This window comes from Caloenas nicobarica, chromosome 21, assembly GCF_036013445.1.
Source record: "Caloenas nicobarica isolate bCalNic1 chromosome 21, bCalNic1.hap1, whole genome shotgun sequence".
Lineage (NCBI taxonomy): Eukaryota > Metazoa > Chordata > Aves > Columbiformes > Columbidae > Caloenas > Caloenas nicobarica.
The window spans coordinates 197,438-213,921 of record NC_088265.1 but is presented as its reverse complement, the minus strand read 5'-3'; the positions used below and the strand labels follow the sequence as shown (position 1 = coordinate 213,921).

Sequence of the window (16,484 nt, the reverse complement as noted above, 5' to 3'; positions counted from 1 at the left end):
CCCTGCATGTGTCTCTTTTCCACCAGAGAATGTCATTTTAGTTACAGAAAAGCAGGATTTGGGCTGTTTTGCAATGCTAAGGGCTTCCCTATGGGTCACTGCTCTGCTCTGACCCCTGTCCCGTGTCCCCAGGCCCCTTCGGCTCACGGGTTTCACACCCTGCCCATTGTTGCTGCCTCCTCATGAACAGCACTTAATATTTAGCTGTTAATATTCCCTTTCAAAGCTGCCTGCAGTTGCTCTCTGGTTGCAAAGCCGGACAAGCCAAGCGTCCCCAGTGTCCCCACCAGACCCTCAGCCTTGCCCAGCCCACCAGACACCACAAAAATGCCCTGGTGCCCTATTTCCCGCCCTGTGCCCAGTGCCACTAGATGGCATTTGAACACCGCACATGCAGGACCCACCAGCACCGCGAAGGTTTTGATTCGTTTGTACAAAATCTTCCCAGTACAAAAATCTCTAAACCGCATCTCATCACCTGCCCGAGTTTAATTTCTGTTCCAAGGAGGAGAAAAGCACCAAAGCAAAATAGGGCACAAATCTGCTTAAAAATAGGGGAAAAGCCCAGAACTGCAAAGCAAGGGTTTTTTGTTGTTGGTTGGTCTTTTTTTTTTTTTTTTTCCTTCTGTAGAGGGTTGTTTCCTATGAAAAATGTGGTTTGGGCTGCCCCCAGGCTGGAAACACAGCCAAGGCCCCCAGGTAGCATCCCCCGATCAGGCATCTCTGAAGCATGGGGTGCCAGCCCCTCCCCAGCTCTCTGGGGAACGATGCTGCTGATAAAAAGGGGCAGCATCAGTCCTTGGGGACACCAGTAATTCCTTAAGGAACCCTCAGCTGGAGCTGGGGCATCTCCACCCAGGGGACAGCAGACACATCATCCCTCCAGCTACCCCCTTTGCTGCACAGGATCCAGAGAAAAAGCACTTTTTTTTTTTTTTTCTTTCAGTTGTTTATTTTCAAGCTCCAAAAGGGGTATTACAAAGAACAGACAGGAAAAATATCAACCAGAAAGCTGTTCTCGCACGGTAGTGATGGCGTCCCTTTAGGATGGAGGGGGGCAGTGGCCAAGGTGGCAGCAGCACCAGTGTGGGGACACGTGCCACACGCATGCCGGGGTCCCCCCTCACCGCAAGAAAGGTGCCTGCTGACGAACTGTTAAACCCATGGTAGCAGCTCAGACCCAGTCACCTGCTTTCTGAACCACGGCAACCTGCTTTTTTTTTGCCCTGTACAGACCCCAAATAAGCAATAAAACTCTCTTTTAAAGATGGGAGCTGAGGGATGGGGCACAGGCTGCGAATTGAGCACCTGCAAGCAGCAGAGCTGGACAGGAGGCTCTGCCCTCCAAGGACATAGAAACCATCTTCTTCAAAAGGTAAAATTCCCCACAAAACAGCGCTTTAAGGGCAAATTACATTCCTGCACTGAGGGGGTTCAGCAGAGGTGAGGGGGGTCCTCACCCTCACACTGGGCTCCACATCACAACCCCTTCAGCCACAGGCAAGAAGCCACCAGGAGAGCAAAACCGATTTCCCCTCCAACACATTCGGTGAGCGAGTTGCTGGGTGCTCTGGGTCCCCGTGAGCCAGCCCTGGGCTGCAGGAGCCCACGTGCCCATGGAAGCACCGCGGCACCTGGTGTGGTGCCAGAGCAGCACCGTCATGTGCCGGGTACAACCGGAGGCAGCACTGCAGCATACAAGGAGCATCTCCTGCATCCCAACTCATGGCAGAGGACCCGGGATGCTGCACCAACAGCTGACATGAAGCCAAGGGAGTCAGGACGAGCTGTCTGTGGAAACCTCCCAAGAGCCAAGAGTTTCAATTTTTTTTTTTCTCTCCATTTAAAATCTATTTGTTCCATGTGCGGTGGTCCCACGGCGTTGTGCCACTCCCGCTCTGCCACCGAATGCACCCAGGGCAGTGGGATGGGGTTTGTTTTTCTTTGTGAGGCGCTTTTTACTTCCACGATCACACAAACTGTAACAAGCTTTACAAGAAAACACTGGCGTGTCCCGAGGTCTGGCAGCAACCTTGTTCTGCATGGGCCGAGGGCAGGAGGCTCTCCCTTCCTCTCCTCCTCCGTCATACATGTCCTTCAGCCTCTTCATGTTTGGCACCGGGAGTTTCAGGTCCCTTTTCACAAGCTGGTTTCTCCACTGCTTTTTTGACCCTGGTTTTGCTAGCTGCTTCCTGGAAAAACAGCAAATAAAGCACACGGAGTTGGCAACAGGAAGAAGAAGCGGCAGGCAGGTGACAGCGATGCTGGGGATGGATTCAGGCAGCCAAGCCTGGCAGGGCCGGCAAAATCCTCCCCTTGCCCATCAACCACCGCAGCTCACACCAGAGGCTCCTGTTCGCTTGGCCCAGTGGCTGGCAGAGGTTAAACTGCCTTGACTCAGCACTGGAGACGGGACCAAGCTGTAGGTGCAGCCCGTACACCCAGCCATGGGTGCAGCAGAGGAGCACTAAGGCACCGTAAAGCCCTGCGCCTGCTCCAGCAGCATGTGTCTGCGTCCCGAGCCAACACACCACTCCCTGCCCCTAGCCAGTTAACCCAACATGCTGTTGCCCAGTCTGCACTGGTCACTTATTCCACAGCCTCAATCTCCAGGCACCAGTTCAGAAGCGATTACACTAAAAATTACCTGCGCAGCCAGCTTGCAAAGCTGTGTCTGCTCTCATTACAGTACACCACTTTTGTTCAGAGGAATTTTGGATGAGAGCCTGTTACAAGACAGTGATCTCTCCGTAGGAGCAGAGGAGCAGGCTACTGCCTTACCAGGTTCAGGACACCCATACTATCATGTCTCAAAATACCCTTGGCCTTGCAAGAGACAGGATGACATTTCATTTTACCAGAGACCAGGAGGTCATCAACAGTCACTAGCTGGGAACAGCAAAATGAAGTACAAATGCCAACCCCGTTATCAGCCCTCGGGAGCTCACACCGCAAATACTTTTATTGATGACAGAGCATCTGACAGCAGTCTCTGAGTAAGAGACACCAAGAAATACACCACTTCTTCCCACTGCAGCAGGCTCTATCCCTCCATCCTCAACCTGATCTATAAATTAATTGCTTTTAACCCACCTTTTCCCATCACGAACCTGCTGAACATCCTTCAGTGCAAACTGCTAGATGGCAAAAAATGGGCAACACGCACCTTTGCATCCCTTTCTGCAAACTTTGCAAACATGTTGGCGTAGATCCTCCGGTCTCGCTCATTGTGCTCTTTCGTCTTCTTCTGGCAAACAGAGATCTGGGATTTTGCTGCCTTGTTCTGTGGATTCACTTCTAGCACCCTTTGAAAGTCACATTTTGCCAGCTCGAACTCGTTCATCAATAACCTGGCTTCGCCCCGCCGGTACAAGCCCTTCTCGTTGTCCTGGTCCAGTCCCAGCGCCTGGAAACACACAGGTTCCTGTTAGCAACTTGGGGATCCCCCAAAAGATCCCTCTATGGCTAAAGCCTCACTAAATCTGCCAAAATTACAACAAGGCAGCTTCAAGTCTCCAGAGCACTTCCATCTTGCTCTACAAGAATTGACGTGTCTCCATCAGAAGTTGGCAGGTCATTAATATAGTTATTTCTATGCGCTTAAAATCCCCTGGGGAGTGGCAGAGTTGACAAGAGACAAATCCACACACAAGAAATCAGCTGTAAATGCTAAACCTGAGCCCAGAGGAGCACAGGGATCTCAGAAGCAAGGGGGCTGATGGATTAAATGTGCTTTGGTCTCCCTGCTTTAGCAATGACATGATTTTCCTGTAGTGAAAGCCACATATGCCTCTCAGAGATTATTCACCTCTTAGATTAAGGCAACTAGCTTTATAACATGCAAGATGCTTAAATCTAAGCCTTTTATAAAAGAATTCAGAGTTTCCTGACAAAGACAAGGTTGCAGTTCTTTCAGGGACTGGCCAAGGCCCATCCCAGCCTTCAGCGGCTGGGAGATCCGCTGCAGCCCCAGCACAGTCTGTCTCTGTCGCACCCAGATCAGCACCCAATGCCCAGATCCAGCCTGGGCAGACCCAAACAGCATTTTAAAGCTGTCGGTCCACACAGATCCATCCATGTGGATCTGATTTTGGAAGAAAAGCTGTTGTAAGCACATGCCCAGGTGGACTTTGAACCCCCAAGGGAACTTCTGCTACCACAGTCCCCAAGCACATAGCATCCTCAAGGTGCAGAAGGGATGCCATCACCCCACTGCCATTTAGAAATTGCTTCTCATATGAAAAGAAATTTAAAACCCCCTGAACTCCCAGTGGAAACATTTAGGAGGAGAGGATGCTCCATCCCCTGGGCTTGTGCACCTCTACCTTATCGCAGCACTCGATGGCTTTGGCGTACTCTCGCAGCTTCAGGTAGCACATGGCCAGGTTGAGGAAGGCAGCCAGGAGGAACGAGTCGGAGGCTTTTGATTCTTTCTCAGATAAGCCGTACTCCATTTCCAGCCAGGACACGATTTTTCCGTACTGAATCACCGCCTGCAGGTATTTGCCTTCCTGGGATGGAGCAAAGAAGAAGATGCTAGAGGAACCTGTGCTGACAATGCTCGGTCGGCTCCCAAAACATCCTGCAAACAGGTTATGAGTTTAATACAGTGTCCTAAATAAATAAGTGAATGAAGAAGGATGCTGAATACCTGCAGCCACACTGGGGCTTGGCTGGAGCTGCTGGTGTGCAGCCCCCACAAAAAGCCAAGTCGGAGCTTGTGCTCAAGCTCTGTGCAGAGCAGCGAGGGACCAGGATTCTCCATCCCGGGAAGGGGAAGTGCAGGGCCCCTCACATTAGCCCTGGCCACATCCACAGCTGGGCAGAATCCGACCTGCCGTCCTGCTCCGCAGGGAGCACACGTGCGCCAGGCAGTGCTGAGGAAGGAGGAGGAATCTCGGGGAGTGAGAAAAAGGCAGAGAAGGGCAGGACTCACCTTCCCCAACGCTGTCTGGGGGGAACATAGCTGCTCCAACACTGATGACTCTTAAGTCATTTATCTTACGGTCACCCCAAATTTATTTCCAGCTCCCTTGCTCTGCCTCCACCACCCCTAAGTTTACAAACCTTGAAGTACATCGTGCCTTTCTGCTTGACAATGGCTGCCTGCTCCAGCTTCTCCTTGGTGTCCATCTCCCATGACTCCTTGGCCTGCAGATAAACATCCAGAGCAATTCCAGCAGGGGACAGCAACCCCTGCGCCACCAGGACCCACGGCCACCTCAGCTCCCTGGTACCGAGCAGGGCTCGTCGGGGCTGTACTACAGAGGGTGGATCCGGCAGCTTCTTTAATTTGAGGGGCTGGGGAAGAACAAAAACCAAGAGCAGACAGTGGGTGCAGACCTGAAGCCCTTCACAACAGGGGAGCCCCTGCCAGGCTCGGGACTTCACCCTGAGCAAGGTGGTTTGTCCACTGCAACCCCACGGGAGGAAAAACCCTGGCAAAAAATAAACTCCCAAAAGGTAAGAGGAGGGTGGCAAGAGACATCTCCCAGCAGACAGGGGATGTGGCGTGTTTTGCTCTGGCCAGGGGGATGGGCGGGGAGGTGACCCAGCCAGGGATGTGGCACAGCAGACCCTGCCCCATCCCATGGGCATCTCCTGCATCCTGGCCCCAGCCTCTCCAGACACAGCCAGCGTGGTGCCTGCCGAGCTCCTCAGGGCCAGCTGGACACACCAACTTTTATCTGTGCAGCCCAGAGGGGGAAAAAAAAAAAAAAAAGATTAAAAGGAAAAACTAAAAAGGAAAAAAAATAAAAGGAAAAAAAATAAAAGGAAAAAATTAAAGGAAAAAAATAAAAGGAAAAAAAATAAGAGAAAGTACAAAAGGAACAACGCTAGGAACAAATAAGAGAACCAGCCTTGGACTCCAGCCAGAAAAATAAAACAAACCAACAGAGAAGAACAAATTAAGAACACAGAGATCCTTGGTGACGTATCCACTTCAGCAGGGGCCAGGCTGCAGCCACGACAGGGACAAAGGGTGGACACTGCAAAAGGACCCACGTTCCCGTGACCCAGGGAGGGGCCAGCGTGCTCCTGCCCTCACCTTTTCAAAGCTTTTCAGTATAACCTCGTACACCAGCTCTGCATTTGCCTGGATGCCATATTTTGCTTTCCCCGTCTCACCAAAGCCGTACCTGAGGGGGCAGAAAGAGGCTGTCAGAGGAGGCGGGTGGGGAAAATCTTCATTTCGGCAGTGTTTGGCCATGAACACAGGCCCAGGTTACCAATTCTGGTTTCACACTCAGCTTCATGCCAGCAGCTTTCCAACGTTTTGGGGCCAGGGTGACGATATTCTCCACAAGCAAAGACACGATGCATTATATATAGGGAATCATCCTTTGTGGCTGCATCAAATCTGTCTTTTTATACAGCTTTCTCTCCAGTGTAAGGACCCAACCCTGGCAATTTACAGGGAGACATTTTCCTTTCAGCCACAGGACTCGGATAAAACCCCTTTACCTAATTTTTAAAGCATCTTGAAATTCCTGCCTACACACTGCTGGACATTCTTGCTGTCCCTGCCGACATTGCTAACCCAAAGCTCTCCCAGAAAGTCCTGTTGTTGGGATTGTCGTCTTCCACCAGTGTTAAAACTATCTCAGATGCTGGAAGCTTAAAACTAGACAGCACCCCTGCAGAGATGCTCCCTACCGTGGCCCGAGGTAGAGGATGCAGTGCTCTCCCCTCTGCATCTTCTCCAGGGCTTTGTCAATGCCAATGGGGATGTCGTGGTCCTCCCCTTCACCCACGACGAACTTCACGTCTTTGCAGTCGAACCTGGTGCCGCCGCAGAATCCCTCCAGGTGAACTGCAGGGAGAGGGGACAGGGCAGGATCGTACCCAGAGCCACTCAAACCAAGCAAGGGGGGCTCCAAAGAAAGCAACTTATAAAGCGTCTTACGAAGCATTATCTCCTGAAATCCAGCAAAGCTTCCAGCCCTGGAAAGGGGAAGACACGGGCCTGGGGGCAGCCAAGGAGCCCCTGGTAAGCAGAGAGGGATGGGGAGGGCTTTGAAACATTGCTGAAAAGCAAGTCAGCCATATCTCATTTAACCAAGGACCAGACAACAGATAAACATCATGACTAATATGTTCCCCTCATACTCAGCTGCACAAGTCTTACTGGAACTGGATATTGCTCCTGGCATGCCGCCACGCAGAGTTTTATCACAGCGATTACAAATCTTCTATACAGTGCTATACCGCCTTGCCTTCTACCTCGAAAACAAGGCTATGTTCTCCTGCCTCTAGGAACTCAAAGTACAAGATAAACTTTTTTAATTTATTTATTTATTTTTAATCTTCAACCAATAACCGTGCTGTTCCAGCCCCAGACGCTGGCAGAAGCACAGCCAGAGCGGACACTGGGTACCTGGCACACTCACCACCTGGTACTCCTGGCTGGGTTTCCACAGCAGGATTATTCTTTATTTATTTGATCTTGAAGACGTTCTGGGCTTTGGGGACAGTTTTATGTTCTTTGCACTCTGCTTGCAGGGTACAAGGCATAAGCATGTGGGCAGGCAAAAAGTAAAAGCAATTTCATAAGGAACGCCTATGTAGCATTAAAAAAAAAGACGAAACAAATTAAAAAAAGCTTTTAAGAGGAAAATTTCATGGTGGGCATCACAACTGTGCTTAAGGACTTTGCAGCCTGGAAGGACACAAGCTTTACCTTTGCTCGCTGCAGGGTAGAGAGATCGCCCGTGCAAGCACAGCTGAAGCGGGGAGGGAAGGGACGCTTGGAAAGGAAACAACCTTGGGGTCAGGGGCTGCTCTCAGAGCCCATCCGGCACCGCACGGAGCTGCAGGATGTGACCCGATACCACAGGACACCGAGCATCTCATCCTGGGCAGCAGGAGGTGAGTGCGAGCAGCCGCCGTGCCGGACACAGCCAAGAGGGTCCGGGCTCTGTCCAGAACAGCCGCAGCCTGGGCTGAAGAAAACCTGCCGCCCTGCCCCACGGACACTCCCTGCCCCAGGACCTACGGAAAGTCCCTGGGACGAGACGCACGGACTAAGCAAGACCCCGTTCCCAGGGCAGGTCCAGCCCCCAGACGTTATACACTGCCTGAGGATGCTCTCCCCACTGCGTGGTGGGACACCAAGCTCTGCCTCATCACTCCCCGACTCAAAACCAAGCTGGCTATTTTCTTAGGCATAGGAAAGTGGAAAATTGAGCCTAAAATACAGGTAACCCAGCAAGCTCACAACCCTATGCCATCTCCCTGCATGTTCCCAGTGAGTACAGATCCAGAATCCCTGACCCCAAAAGCAGCTCTATAGCTCTCCCAGGTCCCCTGTCCCCAGAGGGATGCAGCAGTGACAGGAAAATCCCGCTTTAAAACAGAACACGCAGAAGGATGCTGAGATCCTTCCCTTTGAGGACAGTTTCGCTCTATGTTAATGGCACATAAAATACACCAGGCAAAGGGGGAAAATCTCCATTCAGGTTTCCAGGAGCAGGTCAGCTGGTTGCAGTTGCTCTTGGATTACAGGGAAAAAAAAGCTGCTGAAGGAACATCACTCCGGTTGCAGCCCTGACTTATTGTTCTCTCGGTGCCTGCAGCGATTTTGTTTTTGAAGAGGAGAGAACAGAGTGTACCGAGTGCGGCTGGCACACGAACTTGATGTGCTGACAGCAATTTGTACTCAGATTAAAAACGGAGAAGGAGGGGGTGGGGGGAAAGGTTGTAACAAAAGCTGGAATGCCAGATTTCGACTACAGCCTGGGTTTTAGGGACCAGAACTATGAATTAGGGTCTGTAAAACTTAAAACTTATAAAAACGCTTTCAAAACTCCAGCCTGGAGATGCTCGTTTGTAGAAGCATGGTTTCTTCCACACTAATTCCAGCAGCAATGCACCTCCCAAACACATGGCTGAGACAAACCGTCGCTGCTCCCATAGGTCACAGCCTTGTCCAAGGGAGAGCTCAGACGAGCATCGTCTGAGCATTTGGCAGGCAGCGACCCGCCACTCTCCCAGCCCCTCTCCATCCCGTCCAGCCTCCGGATGGAGGTACCTGCATCGCACTGTGATGCACAGCCGCCTACAGCCTACACAGGGCCAGCAGCTCCTCACTACGGAGAAGCAAGCGGGGCTGCTCTGGGGCAGAGTCGCCCCTCCAGCTCCCGCCGCAGACAGACAGGCACTCACTTTCCACCGTAGCACCTTCATTAGGGTTGGAGTAACCTTCTCCCTTCCTCTTGATCCTCCGGATAATCCCTCCATCCTCAAACAAGTCCTCGCCTTTGAAGTCAAGCAGCTCAACCTAAAAAAAAAAAAAAAAAAGTGGGCAGAGCTTGAGGAGGGAAAAAGGAGCGGAGAAAAAAAACCAGAAAAGCCACAAAGCAGCAGTTCATCCTCCCGCTGGAGAGCCAAGCCAGCTAATTCTCCATTCAGCTGACAAGCAGAAGTTGCTCATAAAAGCCAGCTCCAAGCCACAGGATAATAAACCCAATTTATTAGAAACTGGGACACATCCAGTACCTGAAACATAACACAAAGTAAAAATAGGTTTATTAACCTGTAAGGGTACAACAGGGCTGGTGCTGGAAGATGCTGTGAAAGCTGCCCAGGATCCGCATGGGCAGGAGTTTCCCCTTCGTCCTCTGATGGGACCAGTTCTGACCCACAGCTTAGTCCCACTTGGTAGGACTAAGCCTTAATTTAGGACAGACCCATTCCTCCCTCTCCACCACCCTGTCCCGAGGAGCCCTGCCCAGCCAGCGCACTGTGCCAAAACCTTGGCTTTCCTACTGCCCCACAGCACTAATCGTTTTTTAGCACCCAGGGGCATTTCCCAGCTGCTTTCTTCCTCCCATAGGCATTTTTAAACCGGGAATCTGCCCATTCCCCCTCCGCACTGGGGCTCTCCCCAGCTGCAGTTTCAGTCCCAACTCAAAGACACACATTTCTGAGAAAACCCTGGCAGCAGTTCCTGGAGCAGAGGGACATGTTTCAGGAATCCAAACTGTTTTTTTGGTTGTGGTTTTTGGTTTTTTGTTGTGTTTTTTCTTTTTTAAAAATTTCTAAGCTGGTTGGCAAGGCAGAAAGGGAGCAAGCAAGCTCAACCACGCGCCAGCTCGCCGGCATTACTTGCCTCAAAAAAGAGGGTGGCATTGGAGGGGATTTTGGGGGCACTGCCAGCAGAGCCGTACGCATACTCGGGTTTGCAGAGCAAGTAACAGATCTCTCCTTTCTTCATGGTAGCCACCCCAATGTCCCATGCCTTGATTACCTGACCTAGGAGAGAGACAGATGTCAGGCAGGAGGGAAAAACTGGCAGCCCAGAAAAAACCCAGCCTGGGTGCTGCAAAGATGGCACCCCCAAAAAAACACCCTCAGAAGTCACTTAAGGCAGGGCTGACACTGTCCATCTGTCTTGCAACAGGGTCTCAGCCCCCAGGATCATCCCAAATCCCCCCAGAATCATCCCACCCTCCCAGGATCATCCCCACAGACAGAGCCCCCAGACCAGCTCACCTTTGCCCAGGCTGAAGACAAAGGGCTCATTTCGATCACGGCTGGAGTCAAATTTTTTACCATTGGCGAGTTTGCCTTTGTAGTGGACATAAACCTTGTCCCCAATCATGGGGGACTCATCTTCAATCCCAGGTCGTTTAATGATCTGAGAGAGGGAAACCAGAGAAAAAAAGAAGCCGTGGGACAGCCAAGGATGCGTATGGAGAGTGAGAGAGATAGATATAGAGAGAGATAGAGATATATACACACACGCACAGTTTTATATATACACACACACATGCATGTAAATAAAAATATAAATGCACGCATGCATATACACCCCAGTGCTGCTCTAAACCAAAGGAAGGCTTGAGGGGGAGACATTCAATTTATCCTTCCATCAGCCACTAAAAATAAATCCCAAACCAGAGCCACAGTGATGGAGCAGGACAGGGCTGAGAGCACAGACCTGCCCGTACTTTGTGGAGGTGTCTGGAAAAACATCACGGTTCGAAACCTGAAGCAAATGCAATTACACTCACTTTCTGTCCATACACATTTTACTCGCAGGGGTGTGTCATTTCACTACTCGCTTCTTGTCAACACTTTTTTTTTTTTTTTTTTTTTTTTTCCCCGAATGCTACAGCCTGGAACAAGCAGTTCTCGAGCTGAGGATAGAGCAGGGGAGGATGCTATTCTTAGAGGAAAGGTCCTATTCAACTGGAGAAGAGCAAGTACTGGGGAGCAGAACTATCCAGAAATGGCCCTGAATAGGAAAAATGGGTTGTGGAGCAGACTGGATGACCTCAGTAATGTGCTCTTTCTAGTGTCTGTGAGTCATGCACAAAAATGTTTTGTGGATTTACAGCTAATAATCTGATTAGGAAACACAATAGCAGCGAAATTCATTGAGCAGCCTGAAACCATCAGTCTCAAACACCACCCCATCCTTCTTTATTGCAAGTGATGCTCATCTCCTTTGCCTTCCAAATTTAAAAAAAAAAAAAAAAAAAGTCAGACAGCCCTGGAAGTACCCCATGACCTCATGGGCTGAGGATGCAGCCCACTGCCATTACCACGCACCCCAAAACGCAGAAGGAAAGGCCGGACCCTCCTGGCAGCCCCCTCACCTTCAGGACCCCTCGGTCTCGAGCCGGTGTGATGTCCTCCCCACGCTCGGCGAGAGCCACCGCCTGCACCTCCCCTTCGCCCTTGGTGGCCTCATCAGTGGTCATGGTCTCCTTGCATAAGCCCCAGACCTGGGGAGACATGGCACAAACCCCATCAGCCTGGCAGGACCACAGGACGTGGTGCAAGAGGAAAGGGTTAAATAAAATCAGCAGCTCACTCTGCTGCAGAGCTGGGGCAGGAAGCTTCGAGCACATCTCAAGTGTGCGGAGCGGAAAATCCCTTCTCACAAGGAATTACCTGTTTGTCAGACACCCTGTTATTTGGAAAGCAGCACCTCAACTCAAGGCAAACCGTGTTTTCTCTTGCCCACCAAAAACACCCAAAGAAGACAGGCAAAGCTCTGAGTTTCAGGCAAGCAGAGCATCGCTCTGCATGGAAGGACCTGAACACACAGCAAGCATCTTCTCCAAAAACTGAAGAAAACCCAACACCAAAAGAATTCCAACCATTTGGGTTGCTAAAGAGAAAATTCACAGCAAGACTCGAAGAAATTGGGTTTTTGGGGGCAAACTGCTGCAGCACTAGGTTCCCAATATCACTGCGTGAGCAGCCGAGATGCCAGAAAAGCCATGTTTTTCATCAAATGCAGGCTTTTACCAATGCTGCCTGGTAAAAAGAGAATTGCCTATGGTTTAAAAAACATATTTCCTGATGATCTCCTTCAAACCATAAGGCTATTTTGGTAGCCAAACTGCTGTGCGACACATAATCAGGGAAACATGCAATGGAGAATTACAAAGCAATGCATTTTTTAAGACATAAGCCAGATCTATTAAAGTGACTGTAATTGCAAAACTTTCCCACAGCCTTTGGTGTGGAAGCTGACGTTAACCAGCAGGAGAAATCATTCATTCGGGGGATTCAAAAAGAGCAAAGAAAAGGATGTTTTCAGCTCTAAGGGCAGATAAGTCGTGTTGCAAGAAGAATTGTGCTCCTCACACCCGGGAGGAAAGGGAAGAGCTGGAGCCCGGCCCCCCCGGCACAGGAAGCCACTGAGACACAAAGAGCCCTGCAATGGAAGAAGCAAATAGAAAAATAAGGGAACTACTTGTTGCAATGCTCAATTATGACCCTCTTTGCCATAATACTTAATGAGATTTTGAGTCTGCTCCCTTTCCCCTGTTCTGCTGAGGTTTCAGATCGAGCACCTAAAAAACACTAGAAAAGCAACTTTGTTGGTGAGACTCGTCATCTCATGGGTATTTATACATTGGAAAACATACCATCGGTTACTTCAGAAGAAACTGTTGTCCCTGACGGTGGTGAGAGCCTGGCCCAGGTTGGCCAGAGAGGTGGTGGCTGAAGCATCCCTGGAGACATCCCAGGCCAGGCTGGACGGGGCTCTGAGCAACCGGAGCTGGTGCAGATGTCCCTGCCCATGGCAGGGGGGGCCCTGGGGGAGCTGGGAAGGGCCCTCCCAACCCAAACCAGCAGCTTGCAAAAGAAGTGCCACCTCCTGGGGCAGAACCTCCCCAGGTCCACCATGCAGCTATTGCCAGGATGCATAAGACAGATGGGGAGATGCTGGCTCCAGCTTGCCGGTTGCTAAAACCCACCAAGAGACATCTAAAAATATATCATACGCATCCTTCTCATTATTTTTCTACGTAAGCAATTAGTAGAGTCATCCAGGGAAGCTGGCCAAGGCGAGCGGGAGGGGAGACGCTCTGCGTCAGAAGCAGTGGGAGGGATGGAGCCCACAAGACCAACTATTAAGATGTGGTCCACGTTATGAAAGACCTCGAGACTTCTCAGTCCAGTGAAAACAGCTCCAACTAGGTTAGAGAAAAGACCGCGGCTCTCCCACTTATCTCTGGTTTGGAGCAGCAGGAGGAGGCTGGCTGGGGTTCAAAATCCCAATTAATTTGAAACAAACAGTTGTAGGGAAAGGAAAAAAAAATAAAAAAACTGCTACTCCCCCAGATTTCAACACCAGGGAGCCTGGGGTTGTCACCAAGAGCGGGGTAAGCATGCTGGAGGTGTCAGAGCCTGAATCTTCTTGTTGAGGAACCAAGAGTGCTCTGGATACAGGGAGGGGATTAATTAATTACCCTGTGCAAAAGCCTCTGGGTGTTTCTGACACCCCAAGCAGACCCTGCTCTTCCCTCACCCACAAGCTTAATACTGTAAGTCTTGTAAATGCAGCCAGGCTAAACCATCCTCCCTCCTCCGAGGTTTTGCACAGTTTGGGGCGGTTTTGCACAGCTTGATTCTTCACATCCTAAAGCAGAAGTCCCTTGCAGGAACCTGTAAACCCCCCAAAAATGCCTCTGGTCCAGGTCTGAGCCCAGCACTGGGGTCTGGTCCACACCTCCAGCCACTGCCCAGGCATTTGTGGCCAAGCATGGGGCTGCCTGACCGCCACAGGGACCCAGTGCTGCCACCTCCACCCTCCCCAGGCCCTGCGAAACGGCAAAGTTATTCTTCAGAACTAAAGGAAAGGGTCTGGGGTTTGCACTTGTTTCCTTTTCATCAGTCTCTGCTTTACTGGATGATCTAAAAATTCAGCATAGCTGTTTAAACTGTAATTTAGGAGCTATAATAAACAAGTTTAAAATTCAGAGGTTTTGACATCTCTCCTTCAAGTGCAGCTATTTCAGCATTAATTAATATGAAATACATTAAAGAGCTTCTAGCTGAGCTAGAAGGCTTGCAAGCGCAGGAGACTCCTACACGTGCACTATGTGTTCTTTACTGGGACCAGCACATCCAGACCATGATGCTGGCACATGCCTGTTCTCAGCCCTGCTAAACTAATATAAACTCCCTGAACTGCTCAAAAGCAACAACTGCTGCATCTTTCCTCCTTGCAAATCCACTCTTTCCCCAAAGGCTGTCCTGCACGCAGGCATGAGCAGTTACAAATTGTTTTGCCCTCCTCCAGATGGAGAGCGGTATCACTGGGATGGATGCTCACGAGCAATTAAGCTGCAGTTGATGCCGATGAGCAACAAAGCGGCACAGGCTGCCCAGGCAGAGCAGCCCCTGCACATCCCAGCACAGCCAGGCAGCACCGTGGCTCTGACTCCAGCTTTAGCACCCACATACAGTCAGACATTAATTAATTCAGCTGCTGCTTCAGAAAAACGCATTCTGTGCTTTTTTGCTCCCTCTCTTTTTTTTTTTTTAAGCAGGTATGAAAAAACACTGTTTTTTCCTTTTCAGGCTGTGTGGTGGTTGGTGTCTCCTCCACCTTCGTTATCCTGAGCCGTGTGATTTTTCAGGCTGTCTGCAAATGATGCCAGACACACGCTCCAGGCAAACCAGGCAGTTGTGACCTGCAGTCTCGAAGCCCTTTCCCCTTTGCACGTGCCTTTCAAATGACAATCTCTGCAACAGAAATACTGCTCCAGGAGGATGCATGCCCTGCAACACCAGTGCACGCTGCGCACAAATCCACACCATAAAAATGAGCCATTTATTTTTACTGTTCCCTCTCCACACAGATGTTGCTATCTTCCAGCCCAGAGAAACATGAGAAAATTCAGAGCGGGGAATGGGATGCAGATGTCCAACCCCAGGCTAAGGACAGACAGGTATCACACATGCTAGAGTTTCACCAAGCACACAATCCCAAGCCACATTTCCTAGAAATCGGCATACCAGGAATTTGCCAGTTCCAAATGGAAACTTCACATCACAGATCCCTCCTGGAGGCTCTCGGGAGGAGAAAGGGGGGAAGAGAAAGGCTGGGGAGAATTTTGAGGGGTCTCACCTTGCCACCATGTGATCGCCGGAGAAGGTTTGAATGTCCAGGGGGTCTCGGGAGGTGCCCACCCAGAGACGCGGTGGGGATTTCACACAAATAGCTGGTAAGAAAAACAAAACAAACCACATGTGCTTTATTCTAAAACAAGATTTCAGAAGAAGGGAGAACAGAGATGGCAGTTTTAAGCCACAGACAGTGTTCCACCACAGTCAGAAAGGGGTGATAGACCACGGACAAAACCTCCCGTGGCAGCTCCTGGGCTCCCCAAGGCCACGGGATGATGCTTTGACTCGCCGTTTCCATAAAACATCATTTAGCATCTTACCATCAGCAAAAAAAATAAAAGCTATACTCTGTCCAACTTTTTTATTGACCGTTGCTGAAAGTCAAGGATGAAAATTAACAGGATGGAAAAATAAGAGCTGACTGCTCTGGGGTTTGTTTTTTAAGACCCACTTAGCACAAAGCGCTTTCACTTCCACAGCACCACAAAAGCCCTAAAAGTTTTGGATTGCAACACGGGACGGAGTTTCTTTAAAATGCAAAGGTCAAGCTAAAAAAACAACTAACCTAAATGCATGGCAGGGAGAAATCTGGGGCCCCAAATCCTGGCCAACACTCCCCCAAATCCCAGCCCCTCCATCCTCCATCCCCAGCCCACCCGCCAACAGATAACGAAGAGCAACCAAATTAGCGCAGCAGCTGGCCTCTCTCCACCATCCTACTGTGGTTTCACTTCCTCTTTGATCACAAAAACTACTGTTTCTAATAAAATACCTACTTATCAAGTGAACTGTCCCCGGGCAGGTGAAGGGAAGACCAGCGCAGAATTTTTCCCCAGATGAGGGTGTTTCAAGACACCTGCAACACCAGCCTGCAGAGCAGAGACGCAGGGAGACGGTGTTTGAGTCGGTAACAAATTAAAATTGGGATTTCTAGGAAAATACAGCCTTCTTAAGCTTGACAAGGCAGCTCCATGTAATCCTCAGCTCCATCCCAACACGAGAATGCAGCCAGACATCAAGTGCCATTTCTCACACTCATACATCACGGCTTGAATTAAAAATTAACCTTTTTTTTTTTTTTTTTTTTTTTTTTTTTTTTTTTAAAT

General features: G+C 50.1%; 1 protein-coding gene across 1 annotated transcript; it reads right to left on the bottom strand.

Moving 5' to 3' along the window:
* Nucleotides 1-944: 944 nt before the first annotated feature.
* FKBP5 (FKBP prolyl isomerase 5) lies at nt 945-15,470 on the bottom strand. Its single transcript, XM_065649453.1, has 11 exons — nt 15,380-15,470; nt 11,604-11,732; nt 10,495-10,639; nt 10,112-10,254; nt 9,166-9,280; nt 6,658-6,814; nt 6,050-6,140; nt 5,068-5,151; nt 4,326-4,511; nt 3,167-3,406; nt 945-2,192 (listed from the first exon to the last, which is right to left on the bottom strand). Exons 2-11 carry the CDS (start codon nt 11,706-11,708, stop codon nt 2,085-2,087), a joined length of 1,374 nt encoding a protein of 457 aa, XP_065505525.1. The 5' UTR covers nt 11,709-11,732; nt 15,380-15,470; the 3' UTR covers nt 945-2,084.
* Nucleotides 15,471-16,484: the final 1,014 nt, after the last annotated feature.